The following is a 20,185-nucleotide window of genomic DNA, read 5'->3' on the forward strand; positions in this document are numbered from 1 at the left end:
AACGTTTATTTTACATCCAATCTCTTCATAATGTCACAAATATCTGAATAAAGAGGAAAAAAAAAATTCATATTGATCCAAAACTTATGTGACCCCGAAAAGGGTTTCAATGGTAGAGGTTCAATCCCCCACTTCTTTTTGCAGTGTGGTCCACTTGATAGTTAGATCTGTCTTATTTTTATTCTTAATTATTAAGACCAGCTCTCCAAATGGATGAACGATTTGGATATAACACATACCTTATTATCAGACCCACAGAACTTACAGACGTCAATACAGCAGCTATATAGCTGGTGTGAGGTACATCAGCCAATCCGCTTCTCATCACGGAGGCCGGACGGTTAGGGATCCACTGAAGCCGCGTCCGACCTATCCTTCCAGTAGGTGGGCCTTGTTCCTGGATCCCCACTTGTCGTCATACGGTGCATCAGGACCCTACAATTCCTTCTCCAAGAAGAAGTGGAAGTGAATTATGACAGTAGCCGAGCGCTCCTTCTCTAGACATCTCAAACAAAAGAATCACAGAAGCTCCTAACAGCAGAAGCAGATAAGCAAAAGGAAAAAAGAAAACCCTAAAATACTCTTCTCGAAGATCGAGCTTGACGAGGTAAGTTTGTATCGGTTTCCCTTTTCATTTCCTGATTTCGGATATCCGGATTTCTCCCGAAACGGAGACTCACTGCCTCCGATTCTTCTCTTTCTTTCTCCTTTTCTCGAGATTTTCGTTTCTTTTCTTGTCGTTTCTTTTCTTGTTTTCTTGTTTTCGTTTGAGAAAGTATTGCATTGGAGACTTCAGAGAAATTCGATATTTTTGGTATGACATTGATGCGCCTGGTGCGCAGGATGGTTGGTGGATATCTATCAAGCATTTCCAAATTCAAAATTTCGAAATCCTAATTTGAAATATCGTGTGCTCTGACCCTCGGTGCATGCTGTGCGCGTGCAGAATTTTGCGTTTTATTTTTTTAGAAATTTCATCAATGGATTGATGGAAATGCATGTATTTCTTTTTTGGGCTGGTGCTGATTTTAGGACTGCATTTGGGTCGTGTGGTGATTTCAGCAGAGGAGACAAAATAATTTGTGATTTTGGGATTTTCTACCCTCCATTAGAAGTACTAAAAAAAAAAAAAAACCGTGAATGTCTCTTTTGTGCTCGTATTGAAAAGAGGCTTCTTTTGTATCCACTACAAGTGTTGTTCATGATTTTGGCTCAACAATCTTAAATTATTTTTCTCATGGCCAAAGCCAAACATTTCATGGACTATTCACTTTTTTTGGGAATTCCTACAATGAAAAATATAAAAAGCTGAATTCACCCTCAATTGCCTTTTGGTTCCCGTTTGTGTATATGTTTGCTAATACAGCTTGGCCATGTTAGGAAGATTTTCACTAATCATGTAGGCCCAACGATAGTAGTTTGGTGAGGTTCGAGTCTGCAAGGGAGAGATCTGGAGGAGTTAGGCTCCCATGTGTTGCGGGTAGGTAATTCACGTGCTTGGTGGAATTTCCAAGCTATGTGGAACCTGTGATTTGTAGATAGCCAAATGTCAATGTGCCCTAGAGTTCCCCATATTGCAAGCTCCAAGACCTCAAAATGGCTCTTTTCCTTTTTTGTTTGTAATCTCCATTCAACAAGGTGAATGCCTTCATCCTTGCAGCTAGCAAGCTTGGTTTAGCTTGGTTGAAGGAAAATGCTAGAACCCAATACTTTGTTATAGAAACCTACCTTAGCTCAAGGTGTTAATGAATACTGCTGAGTTTCCTGCCAGGCTTTTGTTTTTTGTATTCCATCACCTTTTCTGGAGTTTTGACTGTTGGACCCAACTTCCGTACCCTCGCAAACATGAACTATGAACTTACAAACATTATAGTGACATCACTTTCATCATCATCATATCATCATTTAAGCCTTATCCTAACTAGTTGGGTCAGCTAGACAAATCTTGTTCCACCATTCCACTCTCTCTCTCTCTCTCTCTCTCTCTCTATCTCCCTCTCTGTCCCTCTCTCTCTCTCTCTCTCTCTATGGTTGAAGCTTGTAGCCCAATTGTAGGCTATTTTTACTTCAATATCTCAAGCCAGCATAACCCCTAACCCCTCCCATGAGAGCATGCCCTTATGAAAAGGTTACTATGGCATAAAGTGAATGGAGGAAAGCTTACATTTCACTGAAGTTTCCAACATGTGGTACTTTTCAGTGACATCATGAAGATACCATATCCATCTGGTATTAAGTGGCATGCTGATGGTTTCGGCATGACAAAAACCCGAAGTAGAACAAGGGGCATATGGCAATGAAATCCTCTCTCCTTTCCTGTTCTCAGTGGTGGCAGAAGTGTTAGTAAAATGTTGGAAAGGGGTCAGTTGGTTGGCCCTTTTAGTGGCTTTCAGCTGGATAATATAGGCCTTCAGTTATCTCACCTCTAGTTTGTTGATGATATTATTCTCTTTTGTGATGCTAAGGTAGAGATGTTGGACAAACTTAGGAAAATTCTAAGGTGCTTTGAAGTGGTCTCGGGATTGAAAATAAATATTAACAAGAGTGATGTTGCATGTGCATTTGTTGAAGGACGAGGTGAACAGAATGACAAAGATCTTTGGTTGTGGGCTGAGTACTCTTCCTTCTTTATATCTAGGTCTTCCTTTGTGGCATGCCAGCAAAAGACTTATGAGATAAGGTCATTGAAAGGATGAAAGGAAGTTGACAAGTTGGAAGAGTCACTATTTGTCTTTGGGTGGTCGAATATTGCTAATCGAAGCGGCTCTAACTTGTCGATTTATTCATGTCTCTCTTTTGGTGCCCAAAATGTGTGTTGGATAGGTTGGAAAGATTGCATTGGGATTTTTTGTGGTGAGACATGGATGAGAAACAGAAATTTCATTTGTTGAGATGGGAGGAAGTTTGTAAGCGGTTTGAAGAAGGGGGAGGAACTTGGAAAATATGAACCTAGTATCGTTTGTCAAATGGGTGTGGAGGCTCGGAGTGGAGAAAGATAATTTGTGGAGAGAGGTAATTGTAGGCAGTGTTCGAAACGGTATCGCGCTATGTATCACACCCTTGGGATACAGATACGTATCGGTTATCGCATGGGATATATCATTTGTATCGCATAATTTATCGCACTTTCTGGGAAACATGGGAAAACATTGGGAAAATGGTTGAATTTTTTAATAAAACTTCAGGGATTGTCAAAAAAGATCTTAATACACAGTTTTAAATTATAACATTGCAAAAAAAATTGCACACAATAGGTTTCCTTTGTATAAGGTCCTAAGCCAAGCATTGTCTGATTGAACTAAGGCAACTATATTAAAATAAAATGCATAATATTTATAAATGTATCAAGAGATGTATGAAAACCCAATTATTATTAGGCCAAAAAAATTCTAACAACTGATTAGTGGACACTTAATTGTTAAAATAAAACCATTAGACACAATTATTAATATGTGGGCCACACCTCAATGTATGCGTGATATATCTACACTATCCATCCTTCTTGCCAATTCATTTTAGGACATGGGCCCAAAAATGAAGCAAATCCAATTCTCAGGTGGACCAAACCACAAGAAACAATGGGCTTTAGGAAGTTTTTAATGGTGGACCACACCATAGGAAATAGTTCTTAATAACCATCGAAAACCTTTTATGGGCCATAAAAGTTTTAGATCAAGCTGATTTTGCATTTTCTTTCCATCCAGATCTGTATGACCTTATCAATAGGTTGGATGTTCAATAAACATTATTGTGGACACTAGGAAGCTTTTAATAGTGGAAGTTCAATGATCACCTTTTCTAGTGGTGTGGTCTACCTGAAACGTTTATCGGCTTCATTTTTTGGATCATATCCTAAAATAATATGGAAAAACATATGGATGGCATGGATGTATAATACATCTATAGAGGTGGGCCCTACGGTCAGGGCCTCACCCACATCGTTGGTGGGGTCCTACTCCCCAAGTTGGGCGTGTATGCATAGCGGGAAGTTCCTACACTGAGATGCTAGGTGGGGCCACCGTGATATTTGTGAGAAATCCAAACTGTCCATCCATTTTGTGAGCTCATTTTAGGTCATGCGACTAGAAATGAGGTGGATCCAAAACTCATGTGGGTTGGACGAGAGTAAAAGTCGGGGAAAGAGTTTCCCACCATTGAAACCTTCTTAGGATCTACCTTGATGTTTATATGCCATCCAAATCGTTTATAATGTCATTCCTACTCGGATGAAGTGAAAACGCCATAAACATGACTTGATATGAAACTTAGTGGCCATACAAATGTTTCAAACAGTGGTCATTGAATCCCCACGGATGGATGGTGTGGATTTATCACAAACACTACGGTGTGCCCCACCTAGCATCCCAACGTAGGAACTTCTTAGGAAGGATTTTCACGCGAAATCTGTGTCCTGTGCTCAATCCATGCAGAATAACAATGTGGGTGGGACCCTGACTGTGGACCCCACCATGATATATTTTTTGTATCCACACCGTCTATACATTTGGAGAGATCATTCTAGGTTATAAGCCAAAGAATGAAGCCCATCCAAAGCTCAAGTGGATCCCACCACAGAAAATAAAAGGGATAGTGCAACCACCATTGAAACCTTCCTAGGGCCCACCATGATGTTTATTTGAGATCCAACTTGTTCATAAGTTCATGGAGATATGGACTATGGGAAAACACAAATATTGGCATGATCGAAAACTCCCCTCAGGAAGTTTTTAATGGTAAGCGTTCAATTCCCACTATTTTCTGTTATGGGGTCCACTTGAGCTTTGGATATGCATAGTTCTTTGTCCCATGATCTAACTTGATCTCTCTAAACAAATGGACGGAATGGATATAAAATATATACATCAAGGTGGGCCTCACTGTATGGGCTACACCATCTTAAGTGCAATCAGAGTCGCACCGAATCCAGGAGGACTCAGAATCGGAAGCGGATTGCATACTGAGTAAACTCTATGGGGCCCACCGTCATTCATGCATTTTATCAACTCAGTCCATCTGTTTTATCATCTAATTTTAGGGCTTTAGACAAAAAATTAATCATATCCAAAGCTCAAGTGGACCACACCACCTGAAACAGTGTGAATTGAATTCTACCGTTGAAAATTTCTCGAGGGCCCACAGAAGTTTTAGATCAAGATGATATTTGTGTTTTCCCTCCATCCATGTCCGTTTGATCTTATGAATAGTTTGGATGACAAATAAACATCATTGAGGTCCTTAGAAAGGTTTCAACGGTGGAAATCAATACCTCCATTGTTTCCTTTGGTATGGTCTACTTGAGCTTTTGATATACTTTTTTTTTTTTTTTTACACACGCACACACACCCCACACACTCACGCTAGTGGAATTTCACCACCGATGGATACTCGAACCCTTGACTGGGTGTTGAAACTCTTGAGAGTCTACCACCCGAGCAAGAGTAAGGATCCAGCTTTTGATATGCTTCAATTTTGGGCTTAACCCTTAAAATGATGTGCAAAAACGGATGGACGGCGTGGATAAACCACATGAATTCACAGTGGGCCCAACAGAATTTACTCAGTACCATAAGAGCGTATTGAGTAACTCAGTAGCAATCTGATTTCCTCCGAATCAAAAGAAGAAACCGACTCTTCGTTAAAAGCATAGCACGCAAGCCCTGCGATTTCAAATCCATTCAAAATTCCAAAAATTTCTCTCTTCTTTCTTTCTTTTTTCAAAATCCCTTCCCAAATCCCAAAAACCTCGACAAAAATCTGATTTCTTTCAAAGCGATTCTATCCAGAAGGGAAAAAAAAGGGTTTTAAGCTTATTCGGCGTTGTCGACGATTGGCCCACCAAATCTAGTCGAAGGCTACCCCTTTAGGCAGATTTGAGGTAAGAGATTTTTTCCTATTTATTATTTATTTTTATTTTTTTGAATTTCTAGAATCGTAGGTGGTTATGAAGATATTCCAACGATATCGTGTATGCAATCAAGGGAAAAGTCATGATAAGTGCCAATATATCATTGATATCGGCAATATCGCATGATATTTTATCATATTTGTGCGATATATCACACGATACATAGGATTCTGTGATTTTTTTAAATTAATTAATTGATTAATTTTTATTTATTATTATTATTATTTTTTGTATTTCTAAGGGAAATCTTAGGGGTTTTGTATTGCCGACCATCGATAACGATAATATCGGCCGATATATCGGCCAATAGTATCGATATTACGAACACTGATTGTAGGTAAGTATGGGCTTCAAGAAGGGGGGTGGTGGGTTAAGGAATCCTCATTCTATAGGGCATCAGGATTATCGAAGGTGATTGCCAAGGTGGCGAGTAAGATGCAAGTGGGGATTAGCTTTTCTTTTGGGGATTGGAAGAAGATTCGGTTTTTGAATGTCTTGGAGATGAGTTTTTGAGATTAGCTTTCCTTGCAATGGATACAAGTACCTCAGTTGCTCAATGTTTTTTCCTATGTGGAGGCAATTGTCTGGTCCCCCCCTTACCGTAGAAATTTGTTAGATGAGGGAGTGGATGAATTCATAAGAATCTAGGAGTGGCTTCAGATTTGCTTTCCATGTCTAGGGTAAAAATGACTCATTGGTTAGGAAGAATTTCAGGTCTCTTTTCTGTTAGCTCTTTTTATATAATGCTTCGAACCTCTATGGCTGGGGAGAGAAGCAGCTTGGTACCACGGGGCCCCTCCCAAAGTTCTGGCCTTTGTATGGATAGTGGGGAGGAAGAGGGCGTTAACAATCATCAACCTCCAGAAGGGGTCGCTAGTGCTTCCCAACATTTGCATGATGTGCATGAAAGACTTGAAATTGATTAATCAGCCCAAGAGGTGTGGAATAATTTCCTTGCTCTTTTTAGTGTGTTGTGGGTTATGCTGGGGACAAATGAAGAGCTACTAATGGCTTGGTATGGAGGGCCCAGGAAAAAAAAAGAAGAAGTGATGGTGTGGCGGCTGCTCTTCATGGATATTCTATGGGTCATTTGGTTCTTCCAAAATAGGAATGGGTCAGTGCTTGAGCTGGTTAGGAGGATGCAGCTAGAAGTGGTGGGATGTGCCTCTTGGCTTAAGGCTGGTGGGATGTGCCTTGGAATCTCTCTTTCTTGTTTGGGTTGTACTTCTCTGCGTGGCTGGCAGATGTGCTCTTCTTTTGGCGTGCTCTTTTAGTAAATGCTTCCTCACATTTCAGAAAAAAGAAAGGAAAAAAGAAGAAGAAGAAGAAGAAGAAGAAAAGCGAAGTAGAAGTGCTAGGGGACACTACCTAGGATTATTTGAGTTGTTCTAGTACAAACTACTAACTAGTTGTTATATAATTAAATAGTGTTATATAATTAAATTAAATACTCAAATTGGTGTTGTAATTTATATATGAAATGATGAATAATGTTATTATGAATACTACTTGCATAGTATTATATCATATTGCCATTGCATGGATTGTAGTACAACTTAATCAACAATAAGAGTTTATGCCTATAATTTTGGGTCTCTATAAATAACAATATCAATTTCAAGTTATCCACCGATTGAATTGCTAAATCTAGATAGAAAATAGAGATTAGTGATCTAGGTAACATTGATCTCTTTGGAGGTTGATATATTTGTCTTTCCGTATCATTATCATGATAAAGTAAATGAAGCAAACTCCATTTCTTGATTGTTAGATGGCGAGGAAAATATGGATGCACTTTTGAAAACTATTTGGAATTTGTTTGCACCTGACTAAAAACTTAGTCAGATTGGTGGGGGTTCATTTAACACGAGGTAAAATCTTGTGGAAAATGGTGCCTTTTGCAATCACGTGAGGGCTTATGCTAATAGTGGAACTAGAGGATTCATGACAATGAGGCAACATCAATGGACATTGTTAGAAAATGATCACAAATTTCCTCATTTGATTGGGCTCTCGCTAAGATTGATTTTAATGGGGTCTCTATATCCTATTGACGTAGGGATTGAAAAGCAACTATCGTTTGTGGAGTGAGAAAGCCAAATGCTAGGTGGAAAGTGCCATTGTCTAGGATGTAGAAACTAAATTCTCCGAAGCTCTGTTGGTAATCCGTATCCAACGGGGATGTTGGGTGTGCTAAGGGTGATAAGGTGAAATGAGAATAATCTTCTTTGGTCTGAAGGGCTCTTACCTAAGTGTAGCTGAGAAGATTGCTCGAAGGCTTACATATCTTTGATCAGGTGTTCTTTCACTGGGGTTGTTATTTGTTGTTGATTCTTTCCATTTGTTTTGGAACCTTTGGGACTCGTCAATCTTCTGTGGGATTCAAGATATTCCTCATCTAATTGTATATTTCATCATCTTTTGGGGGTGGCAAATGATTCTTTGATCAATTTCTTTTGTAGCCCTGTTCTTTTTCCTTCCTAATAAAAGTGATGTTATTTATCAAAGAGAACAAAGCACTTATCTATCTCCAAAAGAATGGAAAAATGTCGACATGAGATTCTTATGCACATAATTGGTAATGACAAGAAAAGACTGGAAGGGCAAAGAAGTGGATGACCTCAAGAAGCTGATTCCAAGGTATTCTGTATCGGTAACAGTGGCCATAACAGCCACCACCGTTACCTTTACGATATAGGTCGTAATGGCTGTTACGGCCCTTGTAATGGCCGCTACGTTCTCTTCTTTTTTTTTTTTTTTAATGAAAAGAAAAATTCCTGAAAAACTTGTATATGCCCCATAACATTGAAAACAAAAATCTGAAAAACCTATATTTGCCCCGTAATAGACCATTACGGGGCTGTTACGGACCTTATAAGGGGCGTAATAGGCCATTAACGACGGTTACAGGTCAATTTTTCCATAACAGTTGTTACGATCGTTACGACCCCGTAACGTGTAACGGTTGCTAGCATTAACTTTGCATAACAACCTTTACAGCCCCGTAACGGCCTTTACGGCACACTTCAACTGATTCTCACGATGAACTTAAATGGAGATCATGATGGGGACATCACGCGCACACGCGCACTCACGCCGCCCCCTACGCACGTACGTACGTAGAAAGAGGACCCCACTATCGATCTGGCTCGATGACGACGTCCAGGGAGGGCCTCCTAGCTAGAAGTCAAGTTTTGGTTCAGAAAAGTGGTCCGATAGTCAAGAAAAGCCCACCATGGGATCTCATGATCATGGCCCACTCGTCAGATTGGTTTTATATTTTAGGTTTTGCTTATTGTTATTATTTAGAATATCTTGAACGCTTTAGATTTCCTTGTTTGGTTTTTATTTTAGTTTACTTCATCGCCAAGTAATAGGTGTCGCACATGGTGCGAGTTTTTGGGTATAGGGTTCTCTCTATAAATAGGCACCCTTTGTAGTTCTTTTGATTCATTGAAGTTAATAAAAAATTCCTGCTTTATTTTTCTGCTCTCTTCGTGAGTTGTGGAAGAATTCAAAAGTGGGTGCGAAGCCCTCCCTTTTCGAAGTGCTAACTACCGTGGTGCGAAGCCACATCGATTCCAATTCACCCCCATCTTCCATCATCTTTTTTTCCATCTTCCCTCACCATCCGTACTTCAAATTTGTCCTTTTGTTGTATCAGATTTTTTTATTACAGCAGGTTTTCAGATTTCGGCCCGCAGGCGAGCTGAAACTTCGGCGGAGCACCACGCACAAACCGTACATCGGATCGAGCTGAGATTTGAGGGTTTTGGAGTCCATCCCTGGCCGACCAGGGCCAAGGTGACCTTTTTTTGAATAGTGGGCCCCACACACGTGCGGCCGAGATCACACGCACGTTCGTTTGGGCCATTGTTGCTGTCCACACGCGGGATCATCTTTTGGCTCAGGTTTTTATCCTCTTTTATCCTCTCATAGCCGTTTTTCATGAATCTTAACCCTAGATTACATGATTCCTAATTGATTTGTCCCTTTTTATCACCTTAAGGTTTCTTGAATTGAAATTAGGGAATCCCTTGGATTAGGGACTGATTTTTATGCATGAGTAGTTGATTTTATTTTCCTTTGACATCGTTTGGTTTTTAATTTTTATTGGTCCAGTCCTAACCTGTGTCGGCTTGGACCCACATAGATTCCCCTTTTTAATTGAATGTTTGGATTTTCATGTGGGACTTGGAATTTGTGTGATTGTTTCTGAATTGGTAGGATCTAAGCCTGAAATCTTGCATATCATATTTAATTTTCCATGTCCTGCATCAAATTTGGTATCAGAGCCTAGGGTTCTTGTAGGGGAATTCATTACATGTTTAGGGTTTGGTTGTTTATGTCCATTACGCATCAATTCTTATCATATATGGCTGTTTAGAAGTCCATAAACCCTGACATATAAGCTGCTGAAATTTTTTGTTATCCCCTCATTTGAATTATTTTAGAAATTAGCTTAGCTTTCTATTTCTAGATTTAGAAACTTTCCTTTTCTGTTTTTAGAAACTAATTTTTTAGAAACTTTCTTAATCTGTTTTTAGAAACTAATTTCCTTTTTTTTTTAAAATTTTAAAATTTTATTTTAGAAACTAGTTTACTTTCCTTTTTCTTTTTAGAAGCTTACTTTCTATTTTTAGAAACTTTCCTTTTTCTTTTTTATAAACTAGGTTGCCTTTTTAGAAACTTTCTTAATTTGTTTTTTAGAAAACTTTTTTTTAGAAACTTTCCTAATTTGTTTTTTAGAAACTTTTTTTTTTACGTTTTTAGAAACTAGGTTGCTTTTTTTTGAAACTTTCCTAATTTGTTTTCAGAAACTTTCCTTTTTCGTTTTAGAAACTAGGTTGTTTCTTTTTAAAAAAAAAAAACTCTTATATTTTGACAACTATATTGCTGAATTTTGGTTGGCACCCTACACGACAAATGGAACAATTGCAAGAGTCACTAAACAAGTTGTCCCAGAAGTTGGAGTTTATGATTAAGCGCTTGGAAATGGACCAATGCTTTGAGCAGCTTGATGAACGCATTGCCCGACTAAAGACCATCGCCAGGACAAACCCCACCATTGGGGTAGATGTCCAATCTCAGGCAGGTGGCCTGAAGGATAGACCAATGAATGGAGTTGGCCAAGGAATCAGTTATGGGCGTGCACCCGTGTACCCACCCCATGAGGGACATCAAGACCACTATTTTGAGGGGTACAACATGTGCAGCCTTGTGACTGGAGAGAGTGCACCAGATGTTAGTGTAGAGTTACCCACTGAGGTCATTCCGGTAGTGGATGAGTTTCGTAATGTTTGTCCTGATAATCTACCGGATGAGTCCCCTAGGAGGTATATAAAGCACACCAGAACATGGGACACCGTAATACCTACAATCGAGTTTACGTTGAATAATTTTGTCGATAGGTCCACAGGTCTAAGTCCCCGTGAAGTCGTTACTGATTATAAACCTAGGAAACTTATTGATCTTATCCCTATGTCACTGTCCCATAAGCCGTCAGAGTCTGCAGAGTCTTTTGCACATCACATTCATTCATGGCATCAAGAAATCAGGCAGAAGATCATGACTAATAATGAACATTACACATTTTTTACAGACCAGTATAAATGTTTCAAAAGATTCAATATTGGGGACTCTGTGATAGTCTGCATCAGGCCCGAGCGGTATCCTTCGAGGGTCGTTTGTAAGTTACACGCGTGTAGCGCTGGACCCGTCAAAATTATAAAACGAAACAGTCTCAATGTGTATGAGGTAGATCTTCCACCTTCCATGAGAATTAGTTTCACATCCGATGTGGAGGATTTAGTTACTTTTCAGGGGACCACTGATACTTTGTCCGGCCCTTCACCCACCCATCCTGATTTTTCATATTTATCCCTTGAACCATGGCCCCTTCCCAACCCATTTTCCCAGCCTCTACCTCCCATATCTAATTTTCATAACCTTTCTTTCCAGCCTCTACCTCCCATACCTACCCTTCCCGACCCATTTTCCCAGCCTCTACGTCCCATACTTACATGTCTCGACTCATTTTTCCAGCCTCTACCTCTCATATCTACCCTTTCCCTATTTTTCCAGCCTCTACGTCCCATACCTGCCCATCCCGACCCATGTTCCCAGCCTCTACCTCCCATACCTACCTGTCCCGACCCATCTTCCCAGCCTCTACATCGCATACATATCCTTCCCGACTCATTTTCCAAGCCTCTATCTCCCATATCTAACCTTCACACACCCAAAAAGGAAATAGAAGACATCCTGAACCATCAGATAGTTTCAATGTCGGACAGCGGGTTTCAAAAGTACGTGGTTAAATGGAAGTCACGCCCAGCTTCAAATAGTACGTGGCTCATTGAGGAGGAGCTTCAGAGACTTGATCCTGACATCTTGAAGCGATTCAGGAGTTTTATTTCGCCAGTGGCGAAATCTTTACAGCCGGGGAGAATTGATGGGGACATCACGCGCACACGCTCACTCACGCTGCCCCCTACGCACGTACGTACGTAGAAAGAGGACCCCACCATCGATCTGGCTCGATGACGACGTCCAGGGAGGACCTCCTAGCTAGAAGTCAAGTTTTGGTTCAGAAAAGTGGCCCGATAGTCAAGAAAAGCCCACCATGGGATCTCATGATCGTGGCCCACTCGTCAGATTGGTTTTATATTTTAGGTTTTGCTTATTGTTATTATTTAGAACATCTTGAACGCTTTAGATTTCCTTGTTTGGTTTTTATTTTAGTTTACTTCATCGCCAAGTAATAGGTGTCGCACATGGTGCGAGTTTTTGGGTATAGGGTTCTCCCTATATATAGGCACCCTTTGTAGTTCTTTTGATTCATTGAAGTTAATAAAAAATTCCTGCATTATTTTTCTGCTCTCTTCGTGAGTTGTGGAAGAATTCAAAAGTGGGTGCGAAGCCCTCCCTTTTCGAAGGGCTAACTACCGTGGTGCGAAGCCACATCGATCCCAATTCACCCCCATCTTCCATCATCTTTTTTTCCATCTTCCCTCACCATCCGTACTTCGAATTTGTCCTTTTGTTGCATCAGATTTTTTTATTACAGCAGGTTTCCAGATTTCGGCCCGCAGGCGAGCTGAAACTTTGGCGGAGCACCACGCACAAACCGTACATCGGATCGAGCTGAGATTTGGGGGTTTTGGAGTCCATCCCTGGCCGACCAGGGCCAAGGTGACCTTTTTCTGAATAGTGGGCCCCACACATGTGCGGCCGGGATCACATGCACATTCGTTTGGGCCATTGTTGCTGTCCACACGCGGGATCATCTTTTGGCTCAGGTTTTTATTCTCTTTTATCCTCTCATAGCCGTTTTTCATGAATCCTAACCCTAGATTACATGATTCCTAATTGATTTGCCCCTTTTTATCACCTTAAGGTTCCTTGAATTGAAATTAGGGAATCCCTTGGATTATGGACTGATTTTTATGCATGAGTAGTTGATTTTATTTTCCTTTGACATCGTTTGGTTTATAATTTTTATTAGTCCAGTCCTAACCTGTGTCGGCTTGGACCCGCATAGATTCCCCTTTTTAATTGAATGTTTGGATTTTCATGTGGGACTTGGAATTTGTGTGATTGTTTCTGAATTGGTAGGATCTAAGCCTGAAATCTTGCATATCATATTTAATTTTCCAAGTCCTGCATCAAATCAGAGACATTAGGCAAGAATGAAATGGTTCAATGATGCCTGATCAAATCACAAAATTCCTTTTTTAAGATGGGTCAAGACATCAATACATTATACTGTCAAGGATGTTGTAGTTTGGACCGGCAAATGCTTACGATGTGCATTGATCGGTGAAATGTTTATGCATGAGACTGCGTAGTAATTATAGGGGCCTGGGTGTAAATGTGTGCTGCTCTCAGAGCACCTAACTCCATACCTGTGGGGCCAATGGTTCAGTCAACCGGATTTCAGAGCATTGATTATGGCCCCACGGTGGGTGGAAGATGCCCCTGAAAGTTCAAAATATCCCAGGACTGAACGACCCTAACCCGTAAATCTGTGGCCTACAATCTAAGAAAGATAATGCAGTAACAGCCTGTGTTCAAAGGCGTATTTGGGGCATCCCCAGCCATGATGTGGTCCATCAAATCAAACGTCTGGATTACCATAACATGAGAGTCAACTGATCAGAATTTGGCATCTCACCAAACTGTATGTTCACTTTTGGCTGACACCCCTGAGTTCAACTTGTTTATATCACCGCCACCACCAACATCCCATTATCCCAGCCATTTTCGATTGGCTTTACGAATTATATTTTGTCAAATCATATTGGAAACAGAAATATCATGATAGTTTGACAAAAGTTGGACAACCGGCTGCCACATAGTGTAAGCCCTTCTTCACCTACTGCTGAATTTCTCCTAATTCAACACTTTCATCTTTTCCTAAAACATTTGGACTTCTTTTGCAAAAATAAAACCAGCCAAGAAATTTCGAAAGATTCAACATCAGTGGAGAGTGGTCTGAAACAGTTCTTGGGACTGCCATTTGAGGTATGCCTTTAAAGAACTCTTCCCTGGCCTTCAGGATGAGGATGTGATCTAGTATTCACATGATAGGAACCTCCAAATTATTTGACCACATGAGTTGACTGCCTCCTGGAGAAAGCTGCATGCAAGGCATGAATGTATTTCCTCCTTTCTCATGATAAAAATGGATAACATTGAAGTCCCAATCAGTGCACTGTAGGAGCTTTCAAGAATGTTTCATATCTTTGGACTCACTCAAAAATGACTTCTGCTCAATTTCTCATTTGGTCTTTGCATAAGTCATCATGCAAATTAAATCCTCATGAACTAAATTTCACCAGAAAAAAGGAAAAGAGATAATCTGCCTCTTCCTCAATAACCCTCTAGCATGCCTCTGTACCAAATTAAAACCATACCACTTGTTGACCCATCACCCAGAGCCAAACAAAGCAAAACTTTGCTAGGGAGGTTTGGGGCAGCGTCCTTCACAGATTTGGTCTCTCATGGGTTATGCCAAACTCTATAGCAGACTTGTTTTGTTCATGTCACATTGGTGGCCCCAGGAAAAAAGACCTTCCTAGCTGGAGAGTTGCTCCATTCGCAGTCACCTGGTCTCTTTGGGGCAAGAGAAACACCCGCCGTTTCCGTAACAGAATCAGCTCATCTTTGGGGGTTATTTGTAAAATTCATCAGTGTATAAGGGAGCGGGTGCCTTAATTGGCTTGGTTGTATTTTCTTCTTCCTTTTTTCCCTTCTATGTATTTTTTTCTTCTCTCTTTTCTTGTTAGTCTTTTCTTTTTTCCTGTTCCGGCCTAATAAATTAGTATGTTTCAAAAAAAAAAAAAAAACACTTTGATTCCATCTCTCTGATGACACCTGTCCAACGTATTCTTCTTGTCTATAAGCATGGTGCTATATGCGTGGACGTTGGTGGTGCTGTCTGTGTAAATAAAGTTTGGTTAATTTATCATGCATCTATCAATTGGGTGGAATCGCGAATGTATTAACCTTATACTATTTTCTTTGTTATGCTGTTCTTCTGTAACCGCTGATATGTATTGCTTTTCAGTTCATGTTTGTTCATGCTCTTATGCAGTTTCACCATTATAACTTAATGAGGTGCTTTCAGGTTAATAAAGAGTGACTAAGCTTCTAAGCCACAAGTACTTAAGTGTGAACCTCTCTTCCCATAGTCCTTCTTGAGAGTGATGGATCGACAGGTTCACAACTATGCAGCAGCTGCGGCGATGGCCTTTGCTCAGCAACAACAGCAACAGGCCAACCTTCAACAGCAGCCGCCATATGGTTTCCATCCGCAGCCCCAACAATTTCCTCAGCAGGTACATGGTCCTCCATTCCTACCCCCTCACCCTTCTCTCCAGCAGTTCCCTTTCCCTCGCCATTTGCAGCAGCAGCAACAACTCCACCCCCATCTGCACCCTCACCACCCTCTTCTCCATCTCCAACAGCAGCAACAACCGCCGCCTGCCTTTCCACCTCACTTACCCCCTCACCTGATCCCATCCCCTTTATTAAACCCTTATGATTCTGCCCCTCCCCCAGCTGCACCCCCTTCAGATCCTGAACTCCACAAACGTATCGATAAGCTAGTCGAATATTCTGCCAAGAATGGCCCTGAATTTGAAGCCATGATTCGCGAGAAGCAGCAAGATAACCCTGATTACAGCTTCCTCTTTGGTGCTGAAGGTCATAATTACTATCGTTATAAGCTTTGGTTGTCTACACGTCCTTCAAATTCCCTCTTCAATCCATCCTTCCCATCTTCCTCTATGCCTATGGTGCCTCCCACTCTTAACCCTATGATGAGCCCATCAACCCTAAATCCTCCTCCCTTGAGTGCCACGGGGGCTGGTGCCGGGGTTCCTGCTTCCATGCTGAGTGGTCCCCAGATGCACCAACCTCCATTTCCACCCTATTACGACCAGCAGCAACAGCAGCATCCCCAGCCTTTCTTAGGTCAAGCTCGAGCTGATTACGAACCTTCAAAGCCCTTCAAGGGCCTTTCTGGGCCTCTCCCATCTGATGTTGCAGCTGAGCTTAGCAGCGTGCTCAACAATCTTACAGGCACCAAAGAGTCAATAAAGGGTGCCAAGATCTGGTTTATGCAGAGGTCTCCTTTTGCACCAGCTCTAGCTGAGTCACTCAAAGATAGAGTCCTCACTCTAGATGATTCTGAGAGACAGCTGCACATTGTTTACCTTGCCAATGACATTCTTTTTGACAGGTACTTTTTTTATTCTCTTATTTTTCCTTTGGCATTAATTCCATCCCAAGTAGTTTTTGTAGCAAGCTGAGTTTTACTTCTTTTTTCTCTTCTTCCTTTTTTTTCCCTTTCGGTATAGTTCTTTTCTCTGCTTTTGATTTCCCATTTTAGTTTTATTAATAGAGCAATATCGCCCGATACGTATTGGTATTGTCCATGAACCGTATGGCTGTATCAGCTGGTATTGGCCCAAAACAGCCTGTTACAGGGGCAATACAACCCTGTATCAGTGGCAAAAGATTCAAAACACAAAAACTGATTTGCAAACCATGTTTTTGATAGCCAATACAACCCTGATGCTTTCTTTTTGTGTTTCACACCATATGGAGCCCATATGTGGGACATCTATAATACCCTCTTGCCACATACTTTGTTCTCACGATGTTTCTGGTTCTCTCAAGATCATCTGTTTCTTACTAAATTGTAATATTCAGGATTTTATTTTTTAGAAGTATTATGTATAGTTTATGGCCACCTCAAAACAAGTCTCCTTAAATGATTGGTGCTGCCTTGTATTATACTTCATGAAGAGGAATAGTGTACATTGATTGGAAAAAGTGAATCCTTGCAAAACATGCATTGTTCTCTCCATAAGATAACAGTAAGCAAACAATATCCTCATGCACATTCCCTAGAAGCTTAACAGTGTTTGGTGAATTTCAAGGGGACTTTACACCGCTTTTAGTCCGCTAAGAAGTATGCTAAGACAATTCATTTGAGGAAGTTGAGAGTAATTGACAGCACATGCGTGTGAGATCCAGGCCATTCACCAGGTGATCACGCCCTGACCCAAAAATCAAGCTGGCCTACGGCACAATCATTAGGTTGGCCACATGCATACCATAAAAGTTGGCGATCAGAAAAAATAGGACCAAGTATCAATATATCTGTGTAGGCCCACTGCTGAGTGACGGCTTGATTTCTGGGCCAGGGCATGTTCATGTGGGACCCACTTGGTGGGTGGTCCAGATGTCACACGTGAGGCACTGGCACATGTTTGAATCACCTCATCTCTCCTCATGCAAATTGCTTCGACATTTCTCGGAGTGCAATTGTTGAGTTCTATTTTGACAAATGTTGACCAGAACCTGACGCAGGACAGCCCTAATCACCTGTGTCCGCATCAGAACCCTTGAAGATATTTGGTTACAATAGTGCTGTTAAGAGTTTTGTTTCATGCAGCAGATGAAGCTTCTGCTAATGATTGTCCAATGCAGTTGGATTGAGGGACTGTCAGTTGTGAACATGCTGGGGCTTTTTCCTTACCACCAGCTATCATGTATTCATTTTGATTCCATATGCTGCTTTCATAAGTTTTCTTGCTGCACCTGGAGAAATGTTTGTCAGGCTTTTTTAGCGTTCGTTTGGATGCACTATCAAGTTAAAGTAAAACTAAAGAGTCTAAGAAAGTGGAATTAACCAAATTGTAAGATCATTCCTTAGCATGCATGTTTAGTGCTGGGCTGCAGATTGCAATTATGTTACTTTCAACTTGGATTCCAAAGAAATGTAATGGCAATTTGATTATTACTTCCTCATTTTGAATACTAGGAAATTCTCTATTTTTCATCATTTCCTCATGATTGAAGTGGGATTTCACAATTTGATTCACTTGGTACCTCCAAACTCATTGCTAATGTCTTCGGATGGTTATTGTGAAATTTTCTTTGCTGTCCTCGTATGTAATTTGATGGTAACCAGTGTTTCATGTATGTATGTTAACCTCAATCTGATGCATGTGTAGCTTGCAGCGCCGAATCAATCCTCGCGATCTTGATAATGAGGCTCTTGCCTTCAAACCTGTTCTGGGTCCCATGTTTGCAAGGATTTACCACAACCTACATAACAAAGATGCAAACCAGGCTCGGCTGCAGAAAATCCTGCAGTTTTGGGCTTCGAAGGAAGTTTATGATCCTGATACTATCTACAGTCTTGAGGGCGAGATGATTGGTGGACCACCACCTTCTTCTCTTTCAGGCCTGCCAAAGGAGTCATCTGCTGATCCTTCAGGCGTTGCAGGTAGAGTACTCCCCTTGCTCTTATGTAAATACATACCTGCATTTAAATGTTTTGGATGAGTTTTACTGGAGGAGCCTCGGAATGGATACTTGCAAGAGTAGGATGTGATGTCCCTTTCTGCCAACACATGCCAAGGCGACACATGTACAAGATCCCGGCTGTTCATAAGTTTGGGGGCCAACTGTGTGTATGTCAGTGGCCCAGAAATCAGATCAGTCTACTAATCAGGTGAGTTAAGTAGTGGCCAGTTCAGGAAGTTGGATGGGAGGTGTTGGTCCATTCAAAACTGTCCTTATCTTTCATATTCATGTGGCTTACCTGATGACCAGAACAACATGATTTCTGGGTCTGCCACATGAATGATGGGCCCTGCAAAATGATGAATGGCCTAGATTGGGGGAAAAAAAACCCACAACAAAAGAAAGTAGGGATGTGAGGTGTAGGCTAATATTCTAAATGTTGAAAAGGAATTCATTCTGTTTTGCCACTTCAGGACTACAAACAGCACCAGGTCTTGCGCAATGGCATGCAGATAATCAAAGGAGCTCCACTCCAGGTTTACTAGATCAAGATCCACAAGATAAACTACCTGCTCCAGCTACCACCTTGTCATCTGCTTCACAGTTTGTACCGTCTATGGCCCAGCAATTTCTACCAAACCCGCCATCATCTGGCATTTACCCATCAGCCACTCCAGCCCCTTTTGGAGCTCCCTTGCCTACTGCTGCCCAAGCAGCAACCCAACAAACTGTGTCCCATTTGCTGCCGACCTCAACTGTCAATATTGGAGAGCAACCACCTCCGTACCCACTCTTTCCTCCAGGCCTTATCCCTGGCATGGTCCGAAAGATGCAGATCGGTAGTGGGGTACCCTATTCACCAATGAGCCCACTCGACATCCCCACCGTAATCCCGCCTTCTACTGTCTCTCCATCCGACATCCTAGAGAGAGTCTCAAAGTTCTTCAAAGAGATTGGAGAGGTTAACCCATCTGAAGGACCAATGAAAACAGCAGATTCGAATGATGAGGATGATGACTATGAAAGGGAGCCCCCTGTTCGGAAGGGTGGGGCTTGCATTCCTCCACCTCCAAACCTACAGGTTGACCCTGAGACAGGAACTTTTGCTGATGGGAGTGTTGAGCGGAAACCAGGATCAAGTGGCTCAGGGAGATTGGGGCTTGGGGCCACAGCTAATCCTAATGAGGTGAGTCAGTATGATGATGTTTATACTTCTTATAGGAAGCAACGGAGCACCAGCTATCATTCATCCATGAGTGCGAGGGCTTCAGCCCGGTAGTGAATGCTCAAACATGATGATATTTTTTGTTGCATCTTGGGATTTATAAATTTCATAATGGATTTGAATGTAGTCGAATGAATGACAGTGGCTGTTTTGGATTCTCTGTTTTTGAGATGGTGAAGTTAGTGAAGTGGGTGGGTCCTTGGGGTGATATGTTCTTTCAAGTTCATCAA

The 20,185-nt window shown here is 41.3% G+C and overlaps 1 protein-coding gene across 3 annotated transcripts; it reads left to right on the forward strand.

Moving 5' to 3' along the window:
* The first annotated feature begins 501 nt into the window (after positions 1–501).
* On the forward strand, positions 502–20,113 carry LOC131238812 (uncharacterized). 3 transcript variants are annotated; one of them, XM_058236409.1, is made up of 4 exons: positions 502–607; positions 15,537–16,652; positions 18,436–18,710; positions 19,204–20,113. In XM_058236409.1, the coding sequence occupies exons 2-4, from the start codon at positions 15,616–15,618 to the stop codon at positions 20,007–20,009; spliced, it is 2,118 nt and encodes a 705-aa protein (XP_058092392.1). In that variant the 5' UTR covers positions 502–607; positions 15,537–15,615; the 3' UTR covers positions 20,010–20,113. The 3 variants fall into 3 exon arrangements, with proteins under 3 accessions (XP_058092392.1, XP_058092397.1, XP_058092396.1); XM_058236414.1 differs by having other exon boundaries at positions 19,216–20,113; XM_058236413.1 differs by having other exon boundaries at positions 505–607; positions 15,504–16,652.
* The last annotated feature ends 72 nt before the right edge of the window (positions 20,114–20,185 follow it).

This window comes from Magnolia sinica, chromosome 1 (genome assembly GCF_029962835.1).
Source record: "Magnolia sinica isolate HGM2019 chromosome 1, MsV1, whole genome shotgun sequence".
Taxonomy (NCBI): Eukaryota; Viridiplantae; Streptophyta; class Magnoliopsida; order Magnoliales; family Magnoliaceae; genus Magnolia; species Magnolia sinica.

Coding starts and splice junctions, on each gene's coding strand:
- LOC131238812 (XM_058236409.1), top strand. CDS start 15,616: ATGGATCGACAGGTTCACAACTATGCAGCAGCTGCGGCGATGGCCTTT. Junction 16,653..18,435: donor AATGACATTCTTTTTGACAG/GTACTTTTTTTA, acceptor ATGCATGTGTAG/CTTGCAGCGCCGAATCAATC. Junction 18,711..19,203: donor TGATCCTTCAGGCGTTGCAG/GTAGAGTACTCC, acceptor TTGCCACTTCAG/GACTACAAACAGCACCAGGT.